This window comes from Lagopus muta, chromosome 2, assembly GCF_023343835.1.
Source record: "Lagopus muta isolate bLagMut1 chromosome 2, bLagMut1 primary, whole genome shotgun sequence".
Classification (NCBI taxonomy): domain Eukaryota; kingdom Metazoa; phylum Chordata; class Aves; order Galliformes; family Phasianidae; genus Lagopus; species Lagopus muta.
Genome location: NC_064434.1, coordinates 86,649,135 through 86,673,559, shown reverse-complemented (window position 1 = coordinate 86,673,559; position 24,425 = coordinate 86,649,135). Strand labels below are relative to the sequence as shown.

General features: G+C 36.7%; 1 protein-coding gene across 7 annotated transcripts in view; it reads left to right on the top strand.

Annotated features, from left to right (window-relative positions):
• The window catches only part of EML4 (EMAP like 4), a 156,147-nt gene that overhangs the window by 83,907 nt on the left and 47,815 nt on the right, over positions 1-24,425 (top strand). For 4 of the 7 annotated variants that reach the window (XM_048934797.1, XM_048934798.1, XM_048934799.1 and 1 more), the window contains exons 2-7: positions 47-229; positions 10,424-10,553; positions 15,860-16,033; positions 18,068-18,196; positions 21,835-21,860; positions 22,303-22,335. In XM_048934797.1, coding sequence (XP_048790754.1) covers positions 47-229; positions 10,424-10,553; positions 15,860-16,033; positions 18,068-18,196; positions 21,835-21,860; positions 22,303-22,335 — 675 coding nt within the window. The remainder of the gene's footprint in view (positions 1-46; positions 230-10,423; positions 10,554-15,859; positions 16,034-18,067; positions 18,197-21,834; positions 21,861-22,302; positions 22,336-24,425) is intronic. The other 3 variants (XM_048934800.1, XM_048934796.1, XM_048934801.1) reach the window with 3 other exon arrangements.

The window sequence follows — 24,425 nt, the reverse complement described above, 5'->3', positions numbered from 1 at the left end:
AATAAAACAATTAAATCTCTCTTTCTACTGTTTCGACTCCATACAGATGACAGCATCTCAGCTGCAAGCACATCTGATGTCCAAGACCGACTTTCAGCCTTAGAGCTGAGAGTACAACAACAAGAAGATGAAATCACTGTCCTAAAAGCAGCATTGGCTGATGTGCTAAGGCGCCTTGCTATCTCTGAAGACCATGTAGCTTCTGTGAGAAAATCAGCTCCAAGTAAAGGTAAGCTCATATTTAGTAAATTATTTCAGTCTGAAAGTTATCATTTAATATGTTTTCCATTGGTAACTTTTTCTTTCCCCTTTTTGTTTGGACAAGCAGGTATATTTTGTGTGAAACAGTGCTTTTTTTTTGTCAAGGATTATTTAAAAATTTTAAAACACATTCAACAACAGCAACAACAAAAGCAAAACAAGAAAAACCCTATTTGCACTAATTTGTCTATATTTGCATGAATATTTTGTGTTTTTTTTTTTTCCCATGAACATTTCGTTTTCCGTTTTGGATAACTATTTGCACTGTTATTGGAATTTACTCTGACTTTAAACTAGAGAGGGAGAACTGCAGCTATGTATGTTGGTGATACATGTTAGACCTACAACTAAATAAAAGGTTATTCATGTTTCAGATAATTTACAGTTCTAGGTCATCATAAATGCATTTATCTCCATGAAATCATGCAGTCCAGAATTTGCTGGACTCTTTCTCTGTATTTCAGCTTTCAAGTTCAGCTATTACACCAATGCTGGTGTAACGCTGAACTGACACACCATAACGTGTGTTTGTTAAAGTGGCTGTGTTGTACAGGCTGAAAATGCAAAAGCTGAAAATGCTGAAAGTTTGAATTGTTTTAGCTATGGCAGAGAGATCAAATTGCTTAATTAAGTGTTTTTGCAGTCTCTCTGCCAGATGGAAGGAAGTGATGGTGCTTAATTGGCTTGGGTTGTGAATCCTGCCATTCTCTCTTACTTGCTAAATGGTAGACTGTTGTCATCACTGCTTATAAATGCAGCTTTATCTGTCTGATACGCATCTCCGGTCTCATCAAGATTGAGACATCCTTGTCTAACTCTTAAATTAAGCTGAAGCAAGTATTTCAGCTAAATCAATCTTTGCTGTCTGCTATCTATTAGGACAAAAAGAAAATGTCTAAGTGGGAAACTGTGAGCAAAAGGAATGCAACACAGAACCTTCCTGTTTACGTGCAGGGGAACTGAGATGTGCACAAATACGGATAAAGACTTTTGTCTTGGAAGTGTTTGATATCCAGAAAACATGATGCACATGCCTTGTTCTGCAGAATGACTTGTAGCCGTCTCCTTCTGGGGATACAGGAGGTCTTGGGGCCATAAGAGGTTCTGCAGGTCAATTTCTTTAGTGAGAAATAAATATATTTTTTTTTCCTAGAGAGGAAGAGGGAAGATTATAAATATCTTCAACTTCATGAAGTTTCTAGTAATTAATGACAGCGGCAGTAACTGAGGAAAAAAAAGTGGATGGGAGGGAGGAAGGGTGAGATGAATGCAAAAAAGCTTATACATTGAACATAATTGAATCACGACTAAATTGACACTGCATTTAAGTTGCCTGTGATGTGAACTCGTCTTCAGTTGCCTAACATAACCATGCAACACTTAGCTTCATTGTTTACCATAAAATCAGCTGCGTATTGACGGCATAAAGGTATCACGAAAGAAACAGACTGTATACAGCTGTGGGAGGTGGAGAATGAACTAGATATTAATATTGTTTTGGACTTAAATTTCAGTATTTTATTAAATATTTCAAAATAAATTCACACGTATCTTTTTGTGATGCTGTGGGTGGTTATTTTGCTTTCTGTATTTTAACTGCATTCAGTTGGTGGGGAACCCTTGAAACATTTTTACAAAGGGAAAATTATTGTATTCCTGAATGAACAGGATTGGCAGAAGATCTGAATTGTCATACAAAAATAATATAAGCATTGATTTTAATTTTTCTTTGAAGTATTTAATGGGTGTATAACAGGCTTTTACTTGTTAAGTCATGGTTGTTACAAAGGTTATTGTAATTCTCCAAAACCCTTTCTGGTGTTCGTGATTCTGTCAAGAGTATAGGTTTCTGCATTTCAGCAATTAGTTTCGTATCAAATAATACAGTGTGTTGTTCTTTTTCCAATTTCATTTAATTTTCATACTTCACAGAAGTATGTCTCTAAAGCAGTACTTGCTTTATACGTGCTGTCATTATTAATGAGTAACAAGAAAAGATGTGTATGTTTTTCTGAATATACTGAGAGATGTGTTTAATTTGAAGCATGGCAAGAAAGTGAGATAGATTCTTCTGAAATAAACTGAGAAGTAATGGGACTGGAAAAAAAAAAAGGCATCTTGAATCTTTCCATCAGAGTTTTAATCTGAGTAGCAGACGATATCTAGCCTGCTTTGAAAGAGTCTCTCCTACTTGCTGCTGAAATGTTTTCTAAAGCCTCAGTGTTTTTCTATAACCAGTTCAGCAGTGTCTTTGAAGAGAGATTTTTCATAAGCTAAAAATAAGTGCTGTGAAAAGACCAAATACAGATCACTTTTAAACTGATATTTCTCATCCTGAAGTCGATATGCTAACTTGGTGCAAGAAGAGATCTCTTCATCCTTTATGGTTATTATGCCTGCAATGCATATCTGGAAAGCTAATTCTTCTCTTGCTTTTTATACCCTTTATTTTACATTGAGTGATTGAGTCAACCACAGCAGAGGCTAGAATTTCTTGCATTATCCTTGTAGTCTTTGTTTTTCTTTTTTTCTACATAGTTTTTGTTGCATACTTATTTTGAATGTAGTCCAGTCTTCAGTGAAAAATTTGACAGAGGCAAGGGTAGATTTCTATTTATGCTCCATGGTCTATCATTTAGCTGGTTACTGCCCACAATTTAGGCTGTCCATCTGCAACTCAGAAGCAAGCTGCTGTTCATGTGATGCTAGGTGATCTGCAAACTGCTCGAGGTAAGGCAGAGAGTTTTTATGCTGCTTTAGTGCCTCCTAGTCAAGCATGAAGTGCAGGCACTAGATAAGGGAAGTACCTAGTTGCAGCAGAATTAGCATGTGTTCTGCTATTGCACAGTGGACAGCATACAGTGTTGGTGTGGCTTGTCTTCCTCTTTAGTTTTTCTCATTATAAAATCATTCCAAACAGAAAATCTTTTCAAAATGAAAAGGCTATGATAATACATTTGCATCTCTGCAAATAGCTACAGATTTCTACAGACTAGCAAAATAGCCACGTCTCAAGATAGTGTTGAAGGTTCTTAGAAATATGGAAGGTGTTGGTTAGGGAATAAGTCCTCAGCAGCTACAGGATTTGGTGGAGGGAGATTGTGTTGTATGGGTGAGTTTGGGTTTGTAGTCTTTTTCTTTCTTTCTTTCTTTCTTTCTTTTTTTTTTTTTTTTTTTTTTAATTTAATAAAAGACTGAGCAAAGAGTTTTTCTTTGTAAGTTCTTTGTTTTTAGCAGCTCTGTGCTCTCATTGCCACATCTATCTGATGTTGATGTATGATTGGTGCTGTTAAAATTCTCAAAACAAAGCTTACCTGGACATTGAAGAAAAGGAAAATGTAAGGCAGCCTGGTGCCTGTGGCTGCCAGCAATATAGGTTGTCTCACAGCTGGTGTCTGGTAAACCTATTAAAATCTTTGAGGATGTTACAATGTATGTAACAGAAGAATTCATCCCTCAAAGTCTTGGTGTGTCTCACAATGGCACCAGTAAAATTGTTCAGGCTCATCACGTTGCTGGGGTAGGAGCTGTTGCCTGAAAGAGTGGCTGACAATGAGAAAGTACACCCTCATCTCTGCCCATAGAGTTCATGTACTTTCTCTAGACTTGGAAGTAAGGAGGAGGCTTGTCACAGACTAGCCCCCTGGAGGAACATTTCCACTTTTTGAACGAGAACTGATGTAAAATAGTCAAATAACTTGCAAGCAAATTTAAGTCACAAAGTAAAATTGAAGCGATGGTGGCATTTTGAAGAGAGGTTCTCCCATGACAGTGAGGAGTAGAAACCAAGAGGCATTTATTTTATTTATGGTAGAGGTCTTGGGGATCTGCATTAGCAACTGCAATTGGAAATGCAATTTTTTAAAATTTGTTCAGTGAGTTTTTCTAATAGGAACTTGAGAGTTTTCTGTGCTTTTCTGCAATCTTCTCTGGTGCAAAATGTCTATTCAACATCTCCACAATGAGAAAAATTCTGAAGTACTATCTTGTGTCATATTCCGTCTCAGTTCTCTAATATAAGCAAAATGCTTCAGTTATGTTTTCTACCTCCTATCAACAATGGTTTCACTTTCATAACGTGCTGTCATTTTAATTTATGTTTAAAAAATGGCTTCCAGTGTTCAGTAAGCTTAACTAGTGAAAGCATAAGATAGGCTTTTATTAGTGGTTTTAGTTTTAAAACATTGTAATTGCATAGTTGTTCTTTTAACAGGGTACGTGTTTATATGATCTAATTATTAAATGCTAGCAGTACTGAAAATGAAAATGCAGATTGGAAAATGTTCATCGTAAAGACAGATTATAGGCACTTATCCATGGCATTAATACTCACCTGGCATGCTTGTACGTGTGTCTTTTACTCGTGGGAATAGTCCAACTAAAGTATGCTCACATAACCAGTAATGACACTCTTGAGGTCTTAATGGGTTTCCCAGGTACTGGTTTTAGTGCCATCTCTTCTTTCTGGAATTCATTTTTTTTCTACTCCCCCATTTTTTCCTGTCTTCTGCTTTTCTTTTGCCTTCTTTAATTTCTTGCTTCTGCTGTACTTCTCTTGATGTTCTTCATCTATTCGAAAGTAGTTGAATCTAGAGCGTGTTAATTAACTCAAGATCATTTAGCAGCTAAATTAAGTTGAAGGAAAGAGAAGTGAAGAGGAAAGTAGATTTTCTTTTTATTTAACTTCTGCAACATACTAATCCTGTTCAGTGGATTGTTTTTCAGTTGTGGTGATAAGTACCCTTAGTCTTTTTCCATATGCTTCTTCCAATTTTGGACATGCCTTCAGTTATTTGTGTGGGTTTGGGTTTGTTTTTTTGGGTTGTTTTTTTTGTTGTTGTTTGTTTGTTTGTTTGTTTTAGAAGTGTGGGCTAATACTTCTGAGATACTGCTCTACTATTCTCCATGATGCTTCTCAAGCTATGAATTGCAACTTTGAATAGCTAAACAGTGCAGTTAGCTTTTCTAAAGCAAAAACTGTCTTGTTTTTTATAACACTTCAGTAGCTTTTTTCAAGACTCTTTGCCTGAATTTATGAAATTGTTTCAAAATAGCATGGATACTTTTTTTTTTTTTTTTTTTTCTTTTTTAAATTTCCTCTGCTTGAATACAGCTCATTTGGAATTGCTCAAAGACAAAAGTATACCAAAGTGATAGGATGTTAGGAAGGTGGGAGAAAAAGTGCTATGTGGTTTGAATAAGCTGTTGGTTCTCTCACACCAAGGAAGTCTTCAGTTTCCCTCAGGAATAGATTTTAATTCTACTAGTAGGAGTGTGGCTCTCCTAGACTTTTGGGAACATAACACCTGAAAAACTAGTTTTGTCTGTTGAAGGAGTAGTTATAGTAAGAAATATATATATTGATGTATATACATTGATAGGTACACAAATACGTAAGAAATCTGTAAATAAATATTAATTTATTTCTTAGCTTTGTAACTAATCTAACTACTGAGACAAATTTGCATGCACTGAAAGGTACTTAGGCTTTATATATTTTTTCAAACCAGTTCATTTTAAAAACCTCTATTTAAATTGCTCTTTTCCTTTTAATTGGAAAAGACGAACTGGGTTTATTTAAAAAAAAAAATTTAAAAATCTGAAACTTTTTCAAGTAGAAGTAGTTGATTTAAGAAGACTTTCAAAACTTAATTTTGACTTTATGTTGAATTATTATGTGAGTTTAAATATAATCAATTAGCAGGAAAAGAAGTTGACTTGTTTTTCCTGATTTATATTGTTCATTATTGGAGAATTGGTACCTCATTCTGACCTGTGACTTCTGCTCATGGGATAGAAGAACAGAACTTTTTTTTTTTGCCTAGAATATCTTCATTTAGAATTTAACTTACGTGATGAAACAGTTAAAGGAATTTTTTCCTGCTTCCTCTTTTCAAGTGGAGGTTTAGTGCTCCCAAGTCTTTGCCAGTCTTCCATCAGCTGAGTGTCGTCTTGTCCTTTGAAAGCTTGGAAACAAAGAAGCAATTACAGCAGCTTTAATATAATTTATTAATAAGATCTTGAAGTCTAAATTCATCTTGCTTTCAAGTTTTTGATGGCTTTATTTTGGGAAGAACTGATAAAGCCTTATGTTCTGCTACCCTATTAAAGGCTCACCTCTGTGGGTTGTCTAGTGACTAATAGTGGGATTAAGTATAGATGGTACATGCATTTGGTATGAGTAACAAAGTGGGTTTCTGTTTTTCAAGCTTTCAGTTTTATTTGCACAAAACACCTATGCATCAATATATTTTAAAATACATAGGTATATTTTATAAATTTTGGTAAAAATATTTAAGTATATGGTTTTGATATCATGTGCTTTATTGCTATATTAAAAAAAAAAGGCTTAAAAATGATATAAGCAAATCTTTTTTGGTTTGTTTTTCTTAGAAATAATTTGTTTGAGGGTTTGTTTTTTTTTTTAAATCCTCTTGGATGACGTGTACAGAGAAGGTACTTTAACAGGGCTACATTCATTTCTAAATGAATGTAAATTCATTTAAAAATTCATTTCTAAATTAATTTTTAAATGAAATTATCCTAAGAAGAGAAAGAAGGTTTTGGCTTTTCTTTGGAAGACATTTTACCTGCCAGGATCAGATGAGGATACTCAACTAATTAGTATGGATAATGTAAGAGAAGGTGATAATAAACTATAACCAGTTTGGAGAAGAGAAATGAATTACTAGCTTCAGCTTTAGTATGTTGGAAAGAAAAGCTATTGTGTTATCATGAGATGTGTGTTTTCAAAACTTATCGCTGTCTCTTACGGCTATGCCTCGGTTTTCCCACAGTTAGCTAATCAAGGCTGATAAAGGAGTGGAAATATACTATCAGTTTGTTGTGTCCTGTGTTTTTTCCTGATCCTACTTATCTTTCTTTCTCACACATGTATACTTGACAGATGTTAATGAAATACTTCTTTGAACTCAACAGATATTAGTTAATGAAAACTATCAGAACTGAGATGAACCTACTATCCATAAAATATATTTTTACCACTTTGATCTCTGACAATTTGGCTTTAATCCTGGTCACCCTGCACTGGATTTCATTGTACATTCAGTTTATGTCTGGCTTTTGTTCCAAAGCTGCAGATAAAGTGGAGTACTGTTCTGAAAATTTTCAGACTGTTTATTCTAGAAGGAGACATCCAACGCGATACTGGGGAGATATGCAATCCGAATGCTGGGACGACTCAGTTGTCCATATCAGTCCATTGATATGGAAATTGTATTTTCCTGAGTTTCTTTGTTATTACATAGGTCTCTGAAGCAACTTTACCTGTAGTAAAATACAGTGAAGAGGAAGATTGTGACATGACTAATTTTTGAAACCATCTAACTACAGAGGTCCTCTGATTAAAAGTCATGAAGTTGACTGCCTTGGGCCAGCTTGGGCTCTCACTCTGGCTGAGAAGAGTCTGTGTTATCTGTCACGATGGAGAGCCAGAATTTAATGCTCTGCTGCCTGGGACTTGTACAGGGCTTAAACTGGTCTTCTTTTGTTGTAACAATTGAAAATCAAAATGTTTTTTGTTAACATACAATTAGATACATACTTGATTTTTTTCCCTTTACAAACAAGTTTTCTGATGGTAATTTTTAGAATACTTAGCAGAATTATAATGTATTTTGTAGAGTTTGGGAGGGGCTTATTTCTTAAATGTGTTAGTATTTGAGGGTGTTTGTGTTTTCTGTGTTTGTGTGCAGATTTTTACATTTTGTTGTATGGCATCAAACTGCCACTGAACAAAGTTTTATTTTTGATTGTAAAAGAGAGCCTGATTTATTTTGACACATTAAAAAAAAAAAAAATAAAATAAAAAAATCAAATTTGACCACTGCAATTCCCAAGATTTTTGTTGTTTTGGTCTGAATTAAAATGTTTTAAAGAAATGAATGGTGAGATTCTGTACCTTGCTTGAAGGACTGCTATTCTTTATGCTTTTCAGTGAATGCTTTGCTGGCAGAATTGAGAATTGACACTATTATGCCTCCAGATTTCCATTTCTGGAAGGCTGCACTAGTGCTGTTTGGGGAGGCACTGATCTATTATGATGAGGAGACAGAGATGTTAAGGTCATGTGCAGTTCACAAGTGAATCATAGGCCCTGATATTATGCATCTCCACAAAGAAGATGATTTACTTTGTCAGCGAAAATAAAAGAATCTAATTTATAGGTTTCTAATGCTAAAAGTGCCTTTTCAGCTTGTATGCTCTTGTTCTTGCAATTCAAGCTTAAGAAGGGAGCAAAAATCTGTTGAGTTTTGTTGGTTTTGTATGGTTTATTAACCTTTGAAATCTAGATTGCAAATATGTCCAATAAAATGGTCTCTAAGAAGTGCAGAGTTGGAAGAAACTAAGTAGAGCTGATTTGTGAAGAATTTAAGAATAGTAGTGATCTCTGCAGTGTTTCTGCACTTAAGTATCGTTACTTTCTTCAGGTTTCCTTCAATCTTGTTTCTGGGATATTCTGTGTGCTCTGTTGGTCTCTTGCAATGTGAATTTTAGATGGTGTCCCTTTTGTGTTGCTTGGTGCAATTGAATCAGGATGCAGTCAGCTCATGTCTGCCCATTTCTGCTTCCAGTCAAGTAGTTCTGAAACCTAATATTCCCTTGGCACATCTCCCTCATATGTAACGCACTTGTTTAAGCGTTAGTTTGTCCCTGAACCTACTTGACAGAACCACAGTTAGATAAATTGACCAAAGCTGGTATTGTTTTAATGATATGTCCACGTGAGTTTGCCTTCCATGTACAGAGCTGTTGATTCTTCCTGACTGCTTTGACATGTGGCTTCATGCCTTATTTATTTTGCACTATTCCAAGCCTGCCATGAACACAGATGTATGATTTTCCTGTCAGTCGTGTCCTTTGTGCTTGCTGCTGAAGCCTGAGTGACTGCACATCATGACCCCATGAGGATCAGTTACAATTTGCTGTTTATGCAGTGGGGATGTGGCACAGAGATGTGGACAGAAATGGCTACTAATTATTGGGTGCTTTTTCTTTTGTTTTTCTTTTTTTCCTCCTGTGCATGGGATGCTCCAGAAGGGAAAAGCACAAATTTGGAACTACAGGGAAAGGAGCACAAAACTCTTTTCTGACCATGATGTTGAAAATAAGAACCCAAAAAAGAAGGATTAGTGGGAGATGGTGAAATGTTAGGTTTCAGTAAAATGCCATGTATTTCCCTGGCTGTGGCAGAGGCAGGTCAAGGTGCTGATTGTCAGCTAGCATTCACCCCTTTAGATAGAAGAGCTCCCTCCCCTCTTTTTTGTAGTCTCCTCCCACATTCACTGCATATTTTCAAACTTCTCATTGAGAGAAGTGGGCATCTGATGGACAGCCTTCCTCACATACACCTTGATTCAATCAACAGAGAATCTGCAGTATGCTTTGCAGAGTGCTCACTGGGTGGGGCAGATATTCAATGGAGTAAACCATATCAGAAATTTAATAACTTATTAAAAAAATTTAATAACACATATGCTAAAAGGTAGACCTTTTTAAGATGAAAATGGGCAGCTGAAAATGAACAGAAAACTTTAATATTTGAATCCTTACTATTACAACCCTGAGGGGTTACTTTAAGGGATATCATTTAAGGGATAACTTGAATCATGTAGTATAGAAAGGGCTTCTGTCTGCAACTTCTTTGGGCTTAAGGGGGGAAACAAAACAAAACAAAAAATAGAAAAACCAACAGGTTGAAAGCAACAGACCTCATGTGGTATTGTCTGTGAACTATGATGGTTTTGAAAAAAAGTTGGAGTTATCTGATCTGCTCTACTGCAGCTGTACAATTTACCAAGGCTAGCCATAATCTATCTATAATTCTTTCTGTGGATCACAACTAGAAAGAGATGTGACACGTCACTGAATGAAGCTATATGCTGTCATTGTGGCAGTAGAGGGTGTCTCCTGTCATAGTGAATCCTTGCCTTTCTCTATGTGTCTCGTGTCTCCCTTCTCCAGCTATCTAGATTAAGGCTGTCATGAATGTATGCCAGTGGATACCAGCTGGTTGGTTGGTGCTGGGACTGCTACTGTGGAATTACCAGGTCCCCCTCTGAAAATTTATGGTTTCTCTGATAGATCTTTGAGACAGGGATGTAAAACCTAAAACCTTCTGCTCTTCATTTTCATTTTCTAGGTCAGCCAAGCCTCCGAGAAGCTATCTCGATGTCCTGTATAACCAATGGGAGTACAGGAAGCAGGAAAACAAGCCACAGTTCCTCTGTATCTGTTGCCAGAAAAGAAACTTTTTCATCTGCTGCAAAAAGGTACCAACTGGTTACTAAAATTGAGATCACATTTTATAAAGTGAAATGGGAATGCGATGTGTAATAACGCAAAAATAAGCTTTGGAAACGTGCCGTGTTGTTCGCCAGCTTACAGCAAGGTTCTAAAAAGAATTCGTAAATAGAGAGTATCTCTATAGTGTATATTGGTCAAAATGCATTCTCAGCAAGAGACAGAAGGGGCAAATATACTTCAGTATGAATGGAAAACTTTCCTTCTGGTATTCATCCAGATCTTTTTCTTTCCGCCCCCCCAAGGAGACTAAAGATGAAACTGAGTTAATTGTCTTGAGTGTAAATAGCAGGCAATAGTAAAGTAGTGATGAAACAATAGTGAATTTTAAGACAGAAGTTTACTTTTTTTTTTGTACGTGAAATCTTAAATCAAAATGTCTTCATCTTTGCAAAGTATGTATCAGTTCTCAAATATGTAAAAATAGCGCTTTAAGCTTAAGTATTTGAAATTTAAATGAGCTGTACACAAAGCAATGGCTTTTTTTTTCCTTCTAGTGTAATGATTCCTGCTGAATACAATAAGCAAAGTGTTTCTATAATTACTTTCTTCTGTGGGATGTTTAAATAATGATTGCTTGGCTTATTTAATCAATACTTTACAATGGTTCATTAGGAAGAGCAAGCTGCCTGATATAGCCACAGGACAGAGAATACTCTTAATGTATAACTGTGGTAAATTATGTGAACAACTTCTTGGCCTCTGCAGAGCTCTCTGGTAACTCCAGTAGCTGTTTCATCTTCTGCTATGGATGTAAATACTGTGCTATACAAGAAGACAGGAAAATGATATATTTCAGGGAATAAAAATGCTGAATGCAAATATAAACTGTATAAGAACAAATTAGAAAAAACCTTTAGTGCCATTTGGAATGTGGAATGGGAGGGTAATACCCTGGACTTCACTCTTCTCCCTCAAAGAGCATTGCATGTCTTGTTTATTTTTTCAGCAATAAATTAGAAACTGATCATGGTATGTCTCTATCTGCTAGCACAACAGGCACTGGGACAAAAGACACTGCTGAAGGAAAGTATTTGTTAGTAAGCACTTTTCCATTAATCTTACCCATGTGGCTCTTAGAATGTTGATGAGAGCCAGTCCGTTTCCAGCAGTACTCAGTTTGCATTTGCCTTCCTGATTAATTGGCTGCTGTGCACTTGACTACAGAAGAGGAGCAGAGTGGTGTGAGTGGCATCCCTTTCATCTGAGTTAACATCTTTAAAATGATTCCTGGATGGGTCACAAGAGGAAAACCCTAATGTGTGGAGGGTAGCTTTGCCCAGGCTCTGAAACCAAGTATGCAGGTGGGGAGGCCTGTTTCAGGAATGTTTTAAGACCTCCAATTTTCAGTTATCTTCTCAGCAGTTCTAATGCCTTTCCACAGTCTCCCATAAGATTTGTTTGGTATTTGGAAGAAAACAGGTTTGTCCTTTTGTAACAGTACTGTTTTAAGAAAGATGAAAGCAAACGTCAATTCTCTCTTTGTGGATGTGAAGTCTGGTAAATTTTTTTCTTTTTTGTAACAATAGCAAAACTGTTCTGTACAGTGTTCGTGCTGGGAATCGTAAGTGAATTTCAATAGTCCCATCTTCTTAGCAAAGTTAGGATAATCATGTTGGAAATAGACACCTTTTTTCTTTATGATGAGTAGGAGGCAGGCTAAAGGATAGTATCAGCAGATTGTAGAACACTTCACTTTTACTTTTCCAGGCTTTCTTTTCAGGCTAGAGATTCAACTGTTGCAGTATGTGGAAATGGTTATCTGTTTATCACAGAATCGCAGAATGGCTAGCGTTGGAAGGGACCTCAAGGATCATGAATCTCCAACCTCCCTGCCACATGCAGGGCCACCAACCTCCACGTTCAATACTAGATCAGGCTGCCCAGGGCCCCAACCAGTCTGGCCTTGAACAGGGACAGGGCATCCACAACCTCTCTGAGCAGCCTGTTCCAGCACCTCACCACTCGCTATGTAAAGAACTTCCCCCGATCTCCAACCTAAATCTCTCCTCCTTCAGCTGAAAACCATTTCCCCTTGTCCTGCAGTTATCAACACTTCCAAAGAGTTGATTCCCCTCCTGTTTGTAGGCTCTCTTTAGGTACTGAAAGGCTGCAATGAGGTCACCCTGCAGCCTTCTTTTCTCCAGGCTAAACAAGCCCAACTCCCTCAGCCTGTCTTCATAGGGGAGATGCTCCAGCCCCCTGATCATCTTTGTGGCTCTCCTCTGGATCCTCTACAACAGCTCCCTGTCTTTCTTGTACTGGGGGCTCCAGACCTGGACACAGTACTCCAGATGGGGCCTTGCAAGAGCAGAGGGGGACAATCACCTCCCTATCCCTGCTGGTCACCCCTCTTCTGATGGAAGTTTATGTAGTTACCAAACAGCTCCAAAGTCTGTCTTAGCTTTTCATGTTCTGAATATTTGTAGCCACGCATCTAATCATCCACTGGAAGTTTAGTTTCTGTGTGCTGTGCAGTCTTAATATTGCATGTTTATTGGCCTTTGGCCTCTGTAGAGCTGGCATCTTCGAGCACTTCTACAGATAAACAGTTTCATACCTGGACTCCTTAATCCTCACTCTACCAACCTTGAACATCGTGAGATCATGGGAATGATCTGTACAACAGCACTGTGTCTCATTTCAACAAGCGTGCTGCAATTTCAGCTGTTGCTTCAGAAGCACTAAAAACAGAGCTCAGAAACATTGTGAAAAAATAGATAGATGATGTCTGATTCTGAGAAGTGAAGTAATATGTATGAGGAAAAATTCATCCTAGCTGTCTGGAGCTGATGTGTGACAGAGATGCCGAAATGCTTTTCAACAGAGAACATGCTGCATGCTTTCTATATCACCAGAGAAACACATTTGTACTTTGTGCTGTGCTCACAAAGACCTGTGATCATTTTCCTTAAGACTAAACATTTTTTCTAAAAACAGCTTCTGGTAAGGAGCTGTGTAATTTCAGACTTCCACCCTCCACTGCAGCTGCCAGAGTGTTGTGATCCAAGGGATGAAACATTGGGTTAAGTGAAAATGGAGAATCTGGAAAATTAGCACAGGTAGTGATAGATCTTAAATACTTGAATGTGGACTGAAGAAATGCTTCATCAAGTTGGGATTTGGAAAAAAATTTTTGGATGCATTAAGTGACTGCTTCCCAGAAGAACTAATCTTTAGAAACCCACAAGAAAAAAAGGTACTCTCTTTGATTTGGTTTCAGTTGTTGCACAAGAGGTGCTAGGCGTTCCAGAGATATTAGTGGGAGAGCCACTCTACAATAGCAGCCATAATTCAATTAAGCTTTTAGCAGGAGTGAGTAAATACATTCAGCACTCGCAGTGAATATGTTTTACAGTGAAAATATTTTAACTTTCAAATTAAAATAGCCATCCCATCCCATCCCCCCCCAAAAAAAATAAAAGAAAAAAAGAAAAGTTTACTTGCAGCCTGGTGCCAGATAAAAAAACATTGTATTGGAACACCAAGTATACCTTGTGCTGCAACTGCTAGCAGTGGTTGAGTGACTCTCAGAGATTAACAGAGAAGCTAAGTAGTGAAAGTCATGTCAAAGGTGGGAAGTGGACAGTCTACAGCTGAGAAGTTCAGTGAATAAATTAAAATATTCCTATACTGAACCTATGGCTTCTAGGAGGTGGATCAGATGAGCTGAATGAGTTCAGATAAGAACACAGAAAATGAGACTGAAAAGTTAGGTAATGCACTGCTGTCAGCAAATGGTAATTGTACAAGCATGCTGGAAGAATGAAGAGATGAATTTTAGGATTGCTGCCACATCATTGTAGAGTAAAAAAACAGAGTGGGAAAGGACTTTCAATGATCATCAAGTCCAACTGACCATGTCAGGTTTAACGAAATGTTGACCCTGATGGTGTTTTCCAAATGCCTCTTGAACACTGACAGGCATGGGGCATAAACCACCTCTCTAGGAAGCCTATTTCAGTGTTTGATCACCTTCAAGGTAAAGAAATTTTTCTTGATGTCCATTCTGTTTTGTTTTCTTCTTACTGAAAAGAAAATGTAACTTAGAGGTATTATATTGATGTGTTTAACTAGTTGATATGGTTTAGTGTAGAAATTCCAATCGAGCCTTAGAAATTTTAGGAGGATTATGTTATTTTCTGGTATTTTATAAAATCTTCAGTGCTTCATCAGAGTGTGTAGAAATATTAAAATGAAATGTTTTGAAGGTTTTGTTTCAGTGATAGATGATACACTTTGAAATAACAATTTGAGCCAAGAGGATCCTATGAATCTCGTCTCAAAAACAGGACTCCATTTTTATTAATTTGAGTATTTACTTAACTCCTTTTCACGGATAGTGTTTTGTGGGAAAATAGTAAATGGAAAAACAGTGAAGATTACACGAGAGTTGAGGGGAGAAGTGATGTGAAGAAAGAGAAATCTAAATACTGTTCTTCAGAAGGGTGCAATTTCTGTTTCACTTTGAATGTAAGAGAAAAATCCTTTTATCCCCATTTTAGGGGGATAAAAGCTGCTGCTTTGTTCGGCTGATGCATTTATTTTGGAAGCGGTTCTTTTATCATATAAAAAATATGCCATATACTGTGGAATGCTCTTCTCTTTCAAGTCCTGTTACTCGTTATGTCATTCCATACACTGCAAATTGTGCTGTTCTATGCAAGTGACCTTTAGTTAGATCGTTAATGAATTTAAGGTTGCTAATGACTTATACTTAAAGCTGTTTCAAATGTTAGCCTGATGAATACAGCAATGTGAAAATAAAGACAAATTCTTGGTTCTTCTATATTAACTGAAGACGTGGCAAGATAGCCTGACGTTATCCAGCTGCAGTTCAAAACAGTGATGTGTTTTGAGGGATGATTTCCTTCTGCTGCATTCACTTCTGTCAGCTTCAAGTGCTGTAGCAGCACCCAAGCATGCTCAAATCAAAGTTGTATTTCAATTTAAATCAGAGTAAATTTAGTATAACTATCCAGTATAAGTAAATAACCATCCATAATTCTGTCACCATTTTTATTTTTGGACCTTGTAAATAAATCTTGTTTTAGCAAAATTCTCTCCTGAACAGTGTGAGTAGATAATCAGAAGTTTCTTTAAGTGATGATAGATACATAATGCTGTGACATGCTTTGCCCATCTTTTCATAGAGGGCATTTTCTCCCACCTTTTTAATTTATTTGCTTGTTCTCTTCTTTCTTTCTTTCTTTCTTTTTTTTTTTTTTTTTTTTTTTTTTTTTTTTCCTCCCCTGTGTTATACTTTATTTTACAGCGGTACAGAAAAAAAGAAGGAAAAACCTCCTGGACAGAAAGAAAAAAAAGAGGAATCTCATTCTAATGATCAAAGTCCACAAACTCAAGCATCACCTTCTCCCCAGCCGCCCTCACAGACTCTCCAAACACACAGGCAAACTCCAGAAAGCAAGAGTTCTGCTCCAACTAAAAGGTTTTCACAGTACAGAGCTAGAAAATGATTGTAATGACACTGAGTTCATATCTGACAACAAGTCATGTGAAATAGCTCCAATTTCCTGATCAAGTTAATGTTTAGTATTTTTTTTTGTGAAAGAATATGCATTCAATATACATTGCAATAGAGCAAATCTCTTGAAAAATTTTGAGCAAATTTTAGATTGCAAAATATTTTTGCTCAGTGATTGAAATTCTAATATAGTAAATTTACCTCTAATCATTCATTATCTTTAAGTACATAACAATTATTTTGACTTGATCTTTCTCTACAAACACATTATAGGTTTTGTCTAAATAGTTGAATTGAGTGCATTTCATGCATAGACATTTACTACTTGCTGTTACATTTCTGAAAGGCTAGTGTTATTGCAATTCTATTTTTCTGGACGTTTTTCTATTCAGAAAAACCGCAGTTCAGATTTTTTTCTTTATTTTGATTTTTGCCTTTTATCTCTTTTAATTCCTGCTAGTTTGCAGGAGAATTCACTTTTATTCTGATTCTTTACTCGAGTGAAGTTGCATTTTGACACCCAAATCACAGAACTGCTTGACTTGACTGAAGGTAGGAGTTCTAGGTTTGCCTCTGTTCCTCTTTTTGGAGGAACAAAAAATAGAAAATAAAAAATTAATGGACTGGAAAGTTAAGGAAGTGAATTTTATGATTTGGTTTTAATTCTGAATTTAAAGACTATTCACATCACTTACTGTGTTGAGCTTTCGGGTTTTTTTTTTCCCTTTTTTGCATTTTTTTTTCTTTTTTTTTGGTTCATTATTGTTTTGGAAACTATGACATCTTTTTCTCTTAAGTTTTTTGTTTGGGAGGCAAACCTTTAAATTTATTTCTCTGAAATTTACTGTAGTTCACAAGATTGTTGTCTTGCATTGCTTGAATTCTAATAAATATTTGAATTTCCACTTGACTGATGCATGTCATAACACTGCATAAAGGCTGTCTTCATGTCTCGTACAAACTCTACGTTATCTGAAGCTGAACTTGCAGCCTGTTGTCCTTTTGCCTTGGTATCTCACTGTAAAGGTGTTTGCCTGAAGTCTTGCATACTAATCTTCTGCAATGTGGGGAAAAAAATAAACGCCTTTTGTGGTCTCATTGTGGTGTAACATGATTTGGTTAACGCATTTGTCTCAGGACCTTTTCTAGCCTCCTGAGGTGCTGTGAAGGTGAGCTTGCCAGTTCTGAGGCTACAGTTCAGAACTTACGCCTGCAAAAAGCATTTCTGATGGGATGGCATGTAACACTGCTAGCTGAACAGATGCAAAGACAGTTAGATGAGAGTAATATGGCCTATATCACTTTTGAACATATTTTCCCTGATTTGTGTATGAAACGAACTAATGACTGCAAAACTTTTCAGCTTACTATTATTGTAAATTGGCTACAATAAGATTGCTGAAAAAGTACATCAGAATTCAGAGATTTGTCTATAACACTGAGCTAACCCTAGCTTGCCTTCGTGTAAGAAGTTTGCAGACATTTTTCAAAATGATTGAAGCTATTAATGTTGTTTAAAATGGGCTACCTCCAAAGCAATCTTATTCAATCATAGTCTGGCTGAGTTTTTCCTCCATGGATTGTTGGTTTAAATCTGACGAATAGTGTATCAGTCAATAAAAAATCAACTTTTCTGAGTGATTTTTTAAAAATTTATTCCTTAAGGCTAATATGTTGTAGCTGCTTTTTCCCCTTTTTTTTCTAATTTGTTAGCAAAGTAGTAATGAAGTATAGAGATCTTTTTTGTTCAAGTCTTTATGTAAGAGTGTGTGAAAATGCAAAAGAATGGATAAAACATTTGGCATCTGTCTTGCTCAGTTGTTTTTGTTCATCCAGTTAGAACTTTTTGACTAATCTTTTTTTCCTGTTTCATGCTTCAGCTTGAAGGAAGATCTAGCTCTGCTTTTGTCTACTGCTGCTTGATCTGTCGGTTGCAAACCCATTCCAGTTACTCTTATCTTCTTGTCATTCTCTAATATATATATTTTTTTCTTCTAGCATAAAGAGATCGTTGATTGCTGAAAAACCTCACAGTGCTTGGGAGAGCTCAGATGACAGTCGTAACAAGCTACTGAGAGTAGCATCAACATCTAAACTAATATCGAAAGTGGCAAAGAATGCAGACAAGTACGTATAGTTGGTGCATAAAAGTGAGTGAACTTAAAAATCAAAATATTAAGAAATTGCATAATTTAGTGAACTGAAATATATGCAAAAAAAAAAAAAAATTGCACTTTTGTTTTCACTGCAAATAATTACTTGCACAATTTGGAAATGTGACACTCCAGATATCAGTGGAATCTGAAAATAATTATAAAATGTGAAAGCGTGGAGTGAGTGTAAATATATTTTAATAGTCTGTTTGGATTAGCAGAATTATGTGCTATGAGTTATGATTTATAGCTTAATACTACTGTAGTGAAGTTTCTAACCAGTCATTTTAATGATTAATAATTATTTGAAAATGCCATTATATTTCCTTGCTGTTAATTCACTGGATTTGACGTGTGTGTTTCTAAAATAGATTGTAGTTACAAAAATAAACATATATGATTTCAGGTAGGTCACTGGTTAACAAATTTCTGCATACTGTTTCTAGATAATAGGCAGAGATTTTCTTTTCAGTTTGACCTTTAGTATGCCAGGGTTTATTTTCTGTTACTTCTGTCCTTCAGAGAGTTCTATTTAAACAGTAAAGTGTTGCAGTGTTTTTCTAGGCCTGCTTTACAGCTTTTCTTAATACTTTGTGCATGGCAGCCAACTTTGACACAGCAACTGTGCATGTGCTTGCTTTCCTGCACTGCCCTAAAAAACCCAAGAGTCCCTAGACATCAAAGAAGGCCTGAAGAATTGAATGGTGTTTTCTTATTTCATTAAGGTCTTTACAAGGCATAGAACACCACTTCTCCACCTTCTTAACAAGAAGGGTTAGTTCTGGAGGAGCGAGCCTAACGGTGCTCAAAGTGGCTGGTAGGCTGCTGGGTGCTGAGGCCAGGCTGAAGCCTTCCCTGCTTTGCTCTGTACATCAGGCTGCCAGAATGTAGTGGGATGCCACACTCAGCAAAAACATTTCTGGATATCCAAGATAAACCACTGCACCTTTAAGTTACCTTTTTGTCAGTAGTGAATGGTGACAATGGTTTGTCGCTTTTTAGCTGCTATGTTCTCCAACCACATGGTGGAAGCCCCGTCTCCTCTGTCCTTACGTGTGGATTATGCACTCTAAACCACCGTTCCCCTTGTGCTCTTCTTCAGTATTATTTTTCTCAGTTAGTCTCTCGACAGGGAAGGCACTAGGAAAGAATAGCACTGAGTAGTTACTTACCCGCTTCTGTTAGCACAGACACGAGTTTGTGTTTTGCTCTAACTCTGCATTGCTGACCCCCTTGCTTGACCCACTTTTTGTCTTCTTTGCCACTTGGGCTTCCAGCTTCATATTTGTATGTTTGGTTTCATTTTTATCTTTTGGAATTGTGCTCACTTTGTTGAAATCGTTGTGCTGACTTTTGGGTTGAGCCCTCTGCTGTTTTCTGAGATCCCTCTGAGTTCTGAGCTTGCCCCAGAAGTACTGCCAGCTTATCTACCTTCCTGATCTCATACATCTACTCATTAATCTTCATTCAAATAATCATTATCTGACCCAAGGCAGGGCTACCTGAAAACCACTCCTGCTACAACAGGCAGAACTCCTCAGGCCTTTCAGAGTAATTTCCATGATGGTATCCTGAGCTTCCATGTGAGGCTTGCAAACACATATTTAATAAGATTGGTGTAAGTGCATACTATCTTCCCTAGGAACAGAAAGAACAAAAACATCATAAATTAATTTGTGGGGCATAGGTATCGGCACATTTACTAAAAGCTTTATGTTTAGCCTGAAGAGTGCTGTGGCTCAGTGAAGTGCTGTGTGAGAGAGATTATGGCTTACATATTTTGCAAGTATTTTTGTTTCCTTTTAGTACTGTTTTTGACTGTCAGAACTTAAATGCCCTGTTTTCTCAGTTGTAGCAGAGTACTTATAGATAATGTTTAGGAATGACCTCTTCTTAATCAAATTTATTTCCCGATTTCTATTATCCTAATAAAATATCTTTCCAAAAGTGTTAAGGTTTTCCTTTATTTAATATTGAAAAATATATTTTAATTTTATTTCCTTTCTGCGTATTGATTCAGGAAAGGTCAAAGTGAGTGCCTTGTTTCATTTTCCTGCTTTTTCTCTGGAAGACATTAAATGCCACCCTTCTGTCGTCTCTACTGTAGAGCAAATCAGATGCCTAAGATAAGAGTGGTTGGCGAAAGATTAGGATTAATTACCATCAGAAAAAGTTATTTGTCCACAGCTTGAAGCTCACGTATCTTAAAGCATTGGGCAAAAAATGAAACTTCTAACAGTGTGGATTGTAAACTATTGTCTGATTGAGGAATGGATATTACAGTGTATTGAGTCTTTTGTTCTTACTTTCAGATTTATAGTAAAAAGAGTATTTGCATTCAAGAGCACACATTAAAGCTCATTTCTTAGGTCCTGCATGCTTGATTTCTAGTAGAATCAGTTGTATTGTGCAAAGACTGTGTTTAAAGTTCCCAATTATAGAAGTTGACCTAATCAACCTAAAATTGCCAGTCTTGTGCAAGGGAATAGAATTCAGCCCCTACTGTAGGCCTCAGGACAGAAATTTTTTACATGTGCTTTGTGCTGCCAGCCTGGAATATGGACTTTGTTTAGTAAGCTCAATCTTTAAGCCAGCGCTGAGCCGTAAATCAGTCTAATGTCACAAGAAGTGACAGCATTCTCACAGCAGCCAATCATTCAATGTTTTTTAGGCAAAACTGTGAATTCGTCTTTAATTTATCTTTTGGTAGCACGGTGAAGGGTGACTGTACCAATAGCCAGAGACGACTTTCCTCATTTCCTCATGCATATGCTTGACCCTTAGTCACTGTTGCAAAAACTCGACCTCTATCCATTGGCTGCCTCTCATACCTTGCTGCTGAATTTCAAATGTATTCAAGGGTGGAATTTTATTTTTTTTTTAATAATGCAATAAGTTCTCCCATCAAGATGTGTTATTCTGACAAGAAGAACTCTGATGCTAGAAATCAGTATTTCTTCCCCCCCCCCCCCCCCCCCCCCCTCCCAAAAAAAAAAAAAAAGACAGAAATTTTTGTGAAAGTTCATTCTTGGTTCTGGCAAGGAAAGATATCCAAACTGCATTCCTTGAGAAGACCTTGTGTGTATCCAGCAGTGCTGTGTGGATCCATTTTAAATGAAACTGTGACTTGCTTACATTTAACCCACATGTCTAACAGGGTTAATTCCTAGAGAATTTCATGTTGTTCTGTGCAGACAACTTGTTTTGACAGGTGGTAAATTCTTCACATGCAGACCTGAGGGTGTTTGGCAGCTTAAAACATTTTGTTGTTACACATTTGCTCTCTTAAAATGGAATTTTCAGTCCACAAAAATTATAACCTTGATAATTTATTTTAAACATCATTTTACCTCTTGCTGTCAAAGTAGTTCTTAGAAACCCGTGCCATGCTGTCAAATGCTTTAACTTGAAAATAAAAATATAGAGACCTGAGTGAAAAATGTGTGTAAATGCTCACTACGTTGACCAAAGTTAATTATATAGCATCCTGTGGTACAGTTACATTACACACGGACTCTGAGAGTCTTTGTATAGTACCAAATGGAATAAAATATAAAAGTAGATTATATGAGTTTTGTGAAGCCCTAACAATAACTTTGAATTTTTCCCTAGGCACAAAGATGTCATCATCAGCCAAGGTAAATAAAAAACTTTATTTTTAAATAAATACGAAAAAAAAAATATTTTTAACTGAATAGTATTTCTTGTAAATAAATGCATTAGGAATTGTGGTTTTGAAACAGGGATGCAGAGCTAAAATTGAGTTACTGCTTACTTCAAAGACTTATCTTGCCAACCCTTACTCAAGGCCTCTGTAAAGGTCTTTGAAATTATGGATAATGCCTCATCAAACTGGATCTTTAGATAGGACAGAGAATTTTGGTGGGTGGTGGGAAGATTCATTTCACTTCTCTGGGTTATGCTCTATTTTTCCATCTATGTATATTTGCAAATGGAGAGAGGTTAAGAAAGCAAAAAAAAAAATTAAGCTTTTAAACTGTGTGCCAGTCTTCATCCAAGCAGGTGAGAGTGAGAATTTAGAAATAGTTTTAAGATATTTTGTTTCTGTCCCATAACCAGCAAAAATGTCAACTCGTGAAAAAAACAGCCAAGGTAAGAATTAAGCTATGCCCGTTGGTCACTTTCTAATTTACCTCTCTTGTGAATCTTTTACTTGGCTTTTCACAAACAAAGAGCATCAATGCATGATCTCTTAAAAACTCTGAGCACCTAAATGAAATAGTTCAGCTTTCTTATTTAAATAGATTACAGTATGCATATTAATATATACAAGGTGGATTATTGGAGTAGACTAAAATAAATTACTACATGCGTAATTTTCTTAGAGAGGAATGTGTTTAAATAAGGCTCTTCAAGTCTTGCATTGTTGCCTAAGATATCAGATTATTAAGAACTGCCAACTAAAAGATTTGTTTTCTCAGCTTTCTGTCTTGCCAATATTAAAACATACACATGCTGATGAGACAAGAACAGAACCTGAAGGTTCTCATATAGTTTCCTAACATGAGAAATGAGTCTCTCCTAAAGTGTATGCTGTTATATCGATCAATCTTGCATTCTGTGGCTACCTGCTGCTGCTGGCTTGCTCAGTCAGGAAAAGGAGCCATCCCTCTGATCATGATGGAATGTGACAATAAAAGAAATCCTTTTCTCGTGTCGCCAAACTACTCTGCTTTGATGTCCTGCAAACTGTACTGAAGCATGCAGTTTCAAAATTAAAGCATGTTACCTAAGTGCATGCTGTACACAACATCAATCTATGCACAGAGGTTTTGTTTCATGCTTTTTTTGCTGCTAATTAATAAATCCGTAGTCTCAAAATTGTGTGCTGCAAGCAAAACTACATTATAAACAGTTTGATTACTTTCAATCTCCTTTGAATTTTCTTTCAAACAAAGCAGTCAGGATTTTTGGAAGCTAGCATAAATTCTTTTAATGTGCAGAAAATTAACTCGAATCCAGTAACTTTACTTTTTTTTCTAATTTACAGAGAAATTACAGATATAAAATATTCTAAATTGATTTATATCAAAAGCATCATTTGAAGACAATAGGAGTAAAAAAGGATGCGTAAGCTGCAGGAATGCTGCTTCATGCCAGGGCTCCTAACACCCACCAGCTGTAGAACCACGTGTAGCAATGGTTACTATAAAAAGAAAACTAATCTGTACTCTCCAGACCAGCTGCAATTTAGCTTTGCAAGAATTAAAAAAAAAATAAAAAATAAAAAACCAGTCACACTAAAAATACCTGCTAAAATACACAGCTTTGCAATACTGAGTTGCATACAGCTAAAATACCTTGAATACTAATCCTTTCCTGAAAATATGCATCTACAATTCTACACGTCCTGCCAAAGATGGGCTGTCTCTCAGTTCTCTCATCTTGGTGGCTATAACGTACATGGCCTTGATGTTTCTCTGCTATTTATTATGTTACTGCAGATGATGTGAACTTTCACTGAATGATGAATGGGTACCTTTCTGTGCGTGTCATGCCTTAGTTTGCTCTGAGCCTGGCTGAATGAAAGAGAAATATGATGTGGATTAGTGACCCCATGTGAAGCTGGAAAATCTCATCACAGAAAATGCATTTACTCATGTTTTTAAAGTGTAAAATAGTGTCAAAACATCACTCTACCTTTAACACTAACAAATTTGCAATTAGAAGGGTTCTACCTACAAAGACTTTTTTTTTTATATGGACCAATGAATGTATTTTATGTGTATGTGTATTTTATATCAGCTTTCTGTGCATGCCTGTGTTGGGTTATGTGTTAGACTTTGTTTTGGGTTTACTATCACAGAAGTAACCACTTGTAAGCTATGGTAGTTGCAGAGGGATTTCACCCCCCACCTCTTCCCAGTATCAGCTTAGAAATGCTCAGCTAGTGCTCAGCCAGTTCTCTGCAGTGCAACAACATGTTTGGGGCAGGTGACTTTAAACCAGTTCTCTACAAGATAGTTGCTATTTAATATCCAATTAACAATGGACATCATGACCCAATCACAGAATCACAGAATCACAGAATTGTAGGGGTTGGAAGGGACCTCCAGAGATCATCGAGCCCAACCCCCCTGCCAAAGCAGGTTCCCTACACCAGGTAGCACAGGTAGGCATCCAGGCAGGTCTTGAACATCTCCAGAGAAGGAGACTCCACCACCTCCCTGGGCAGCCTGTTC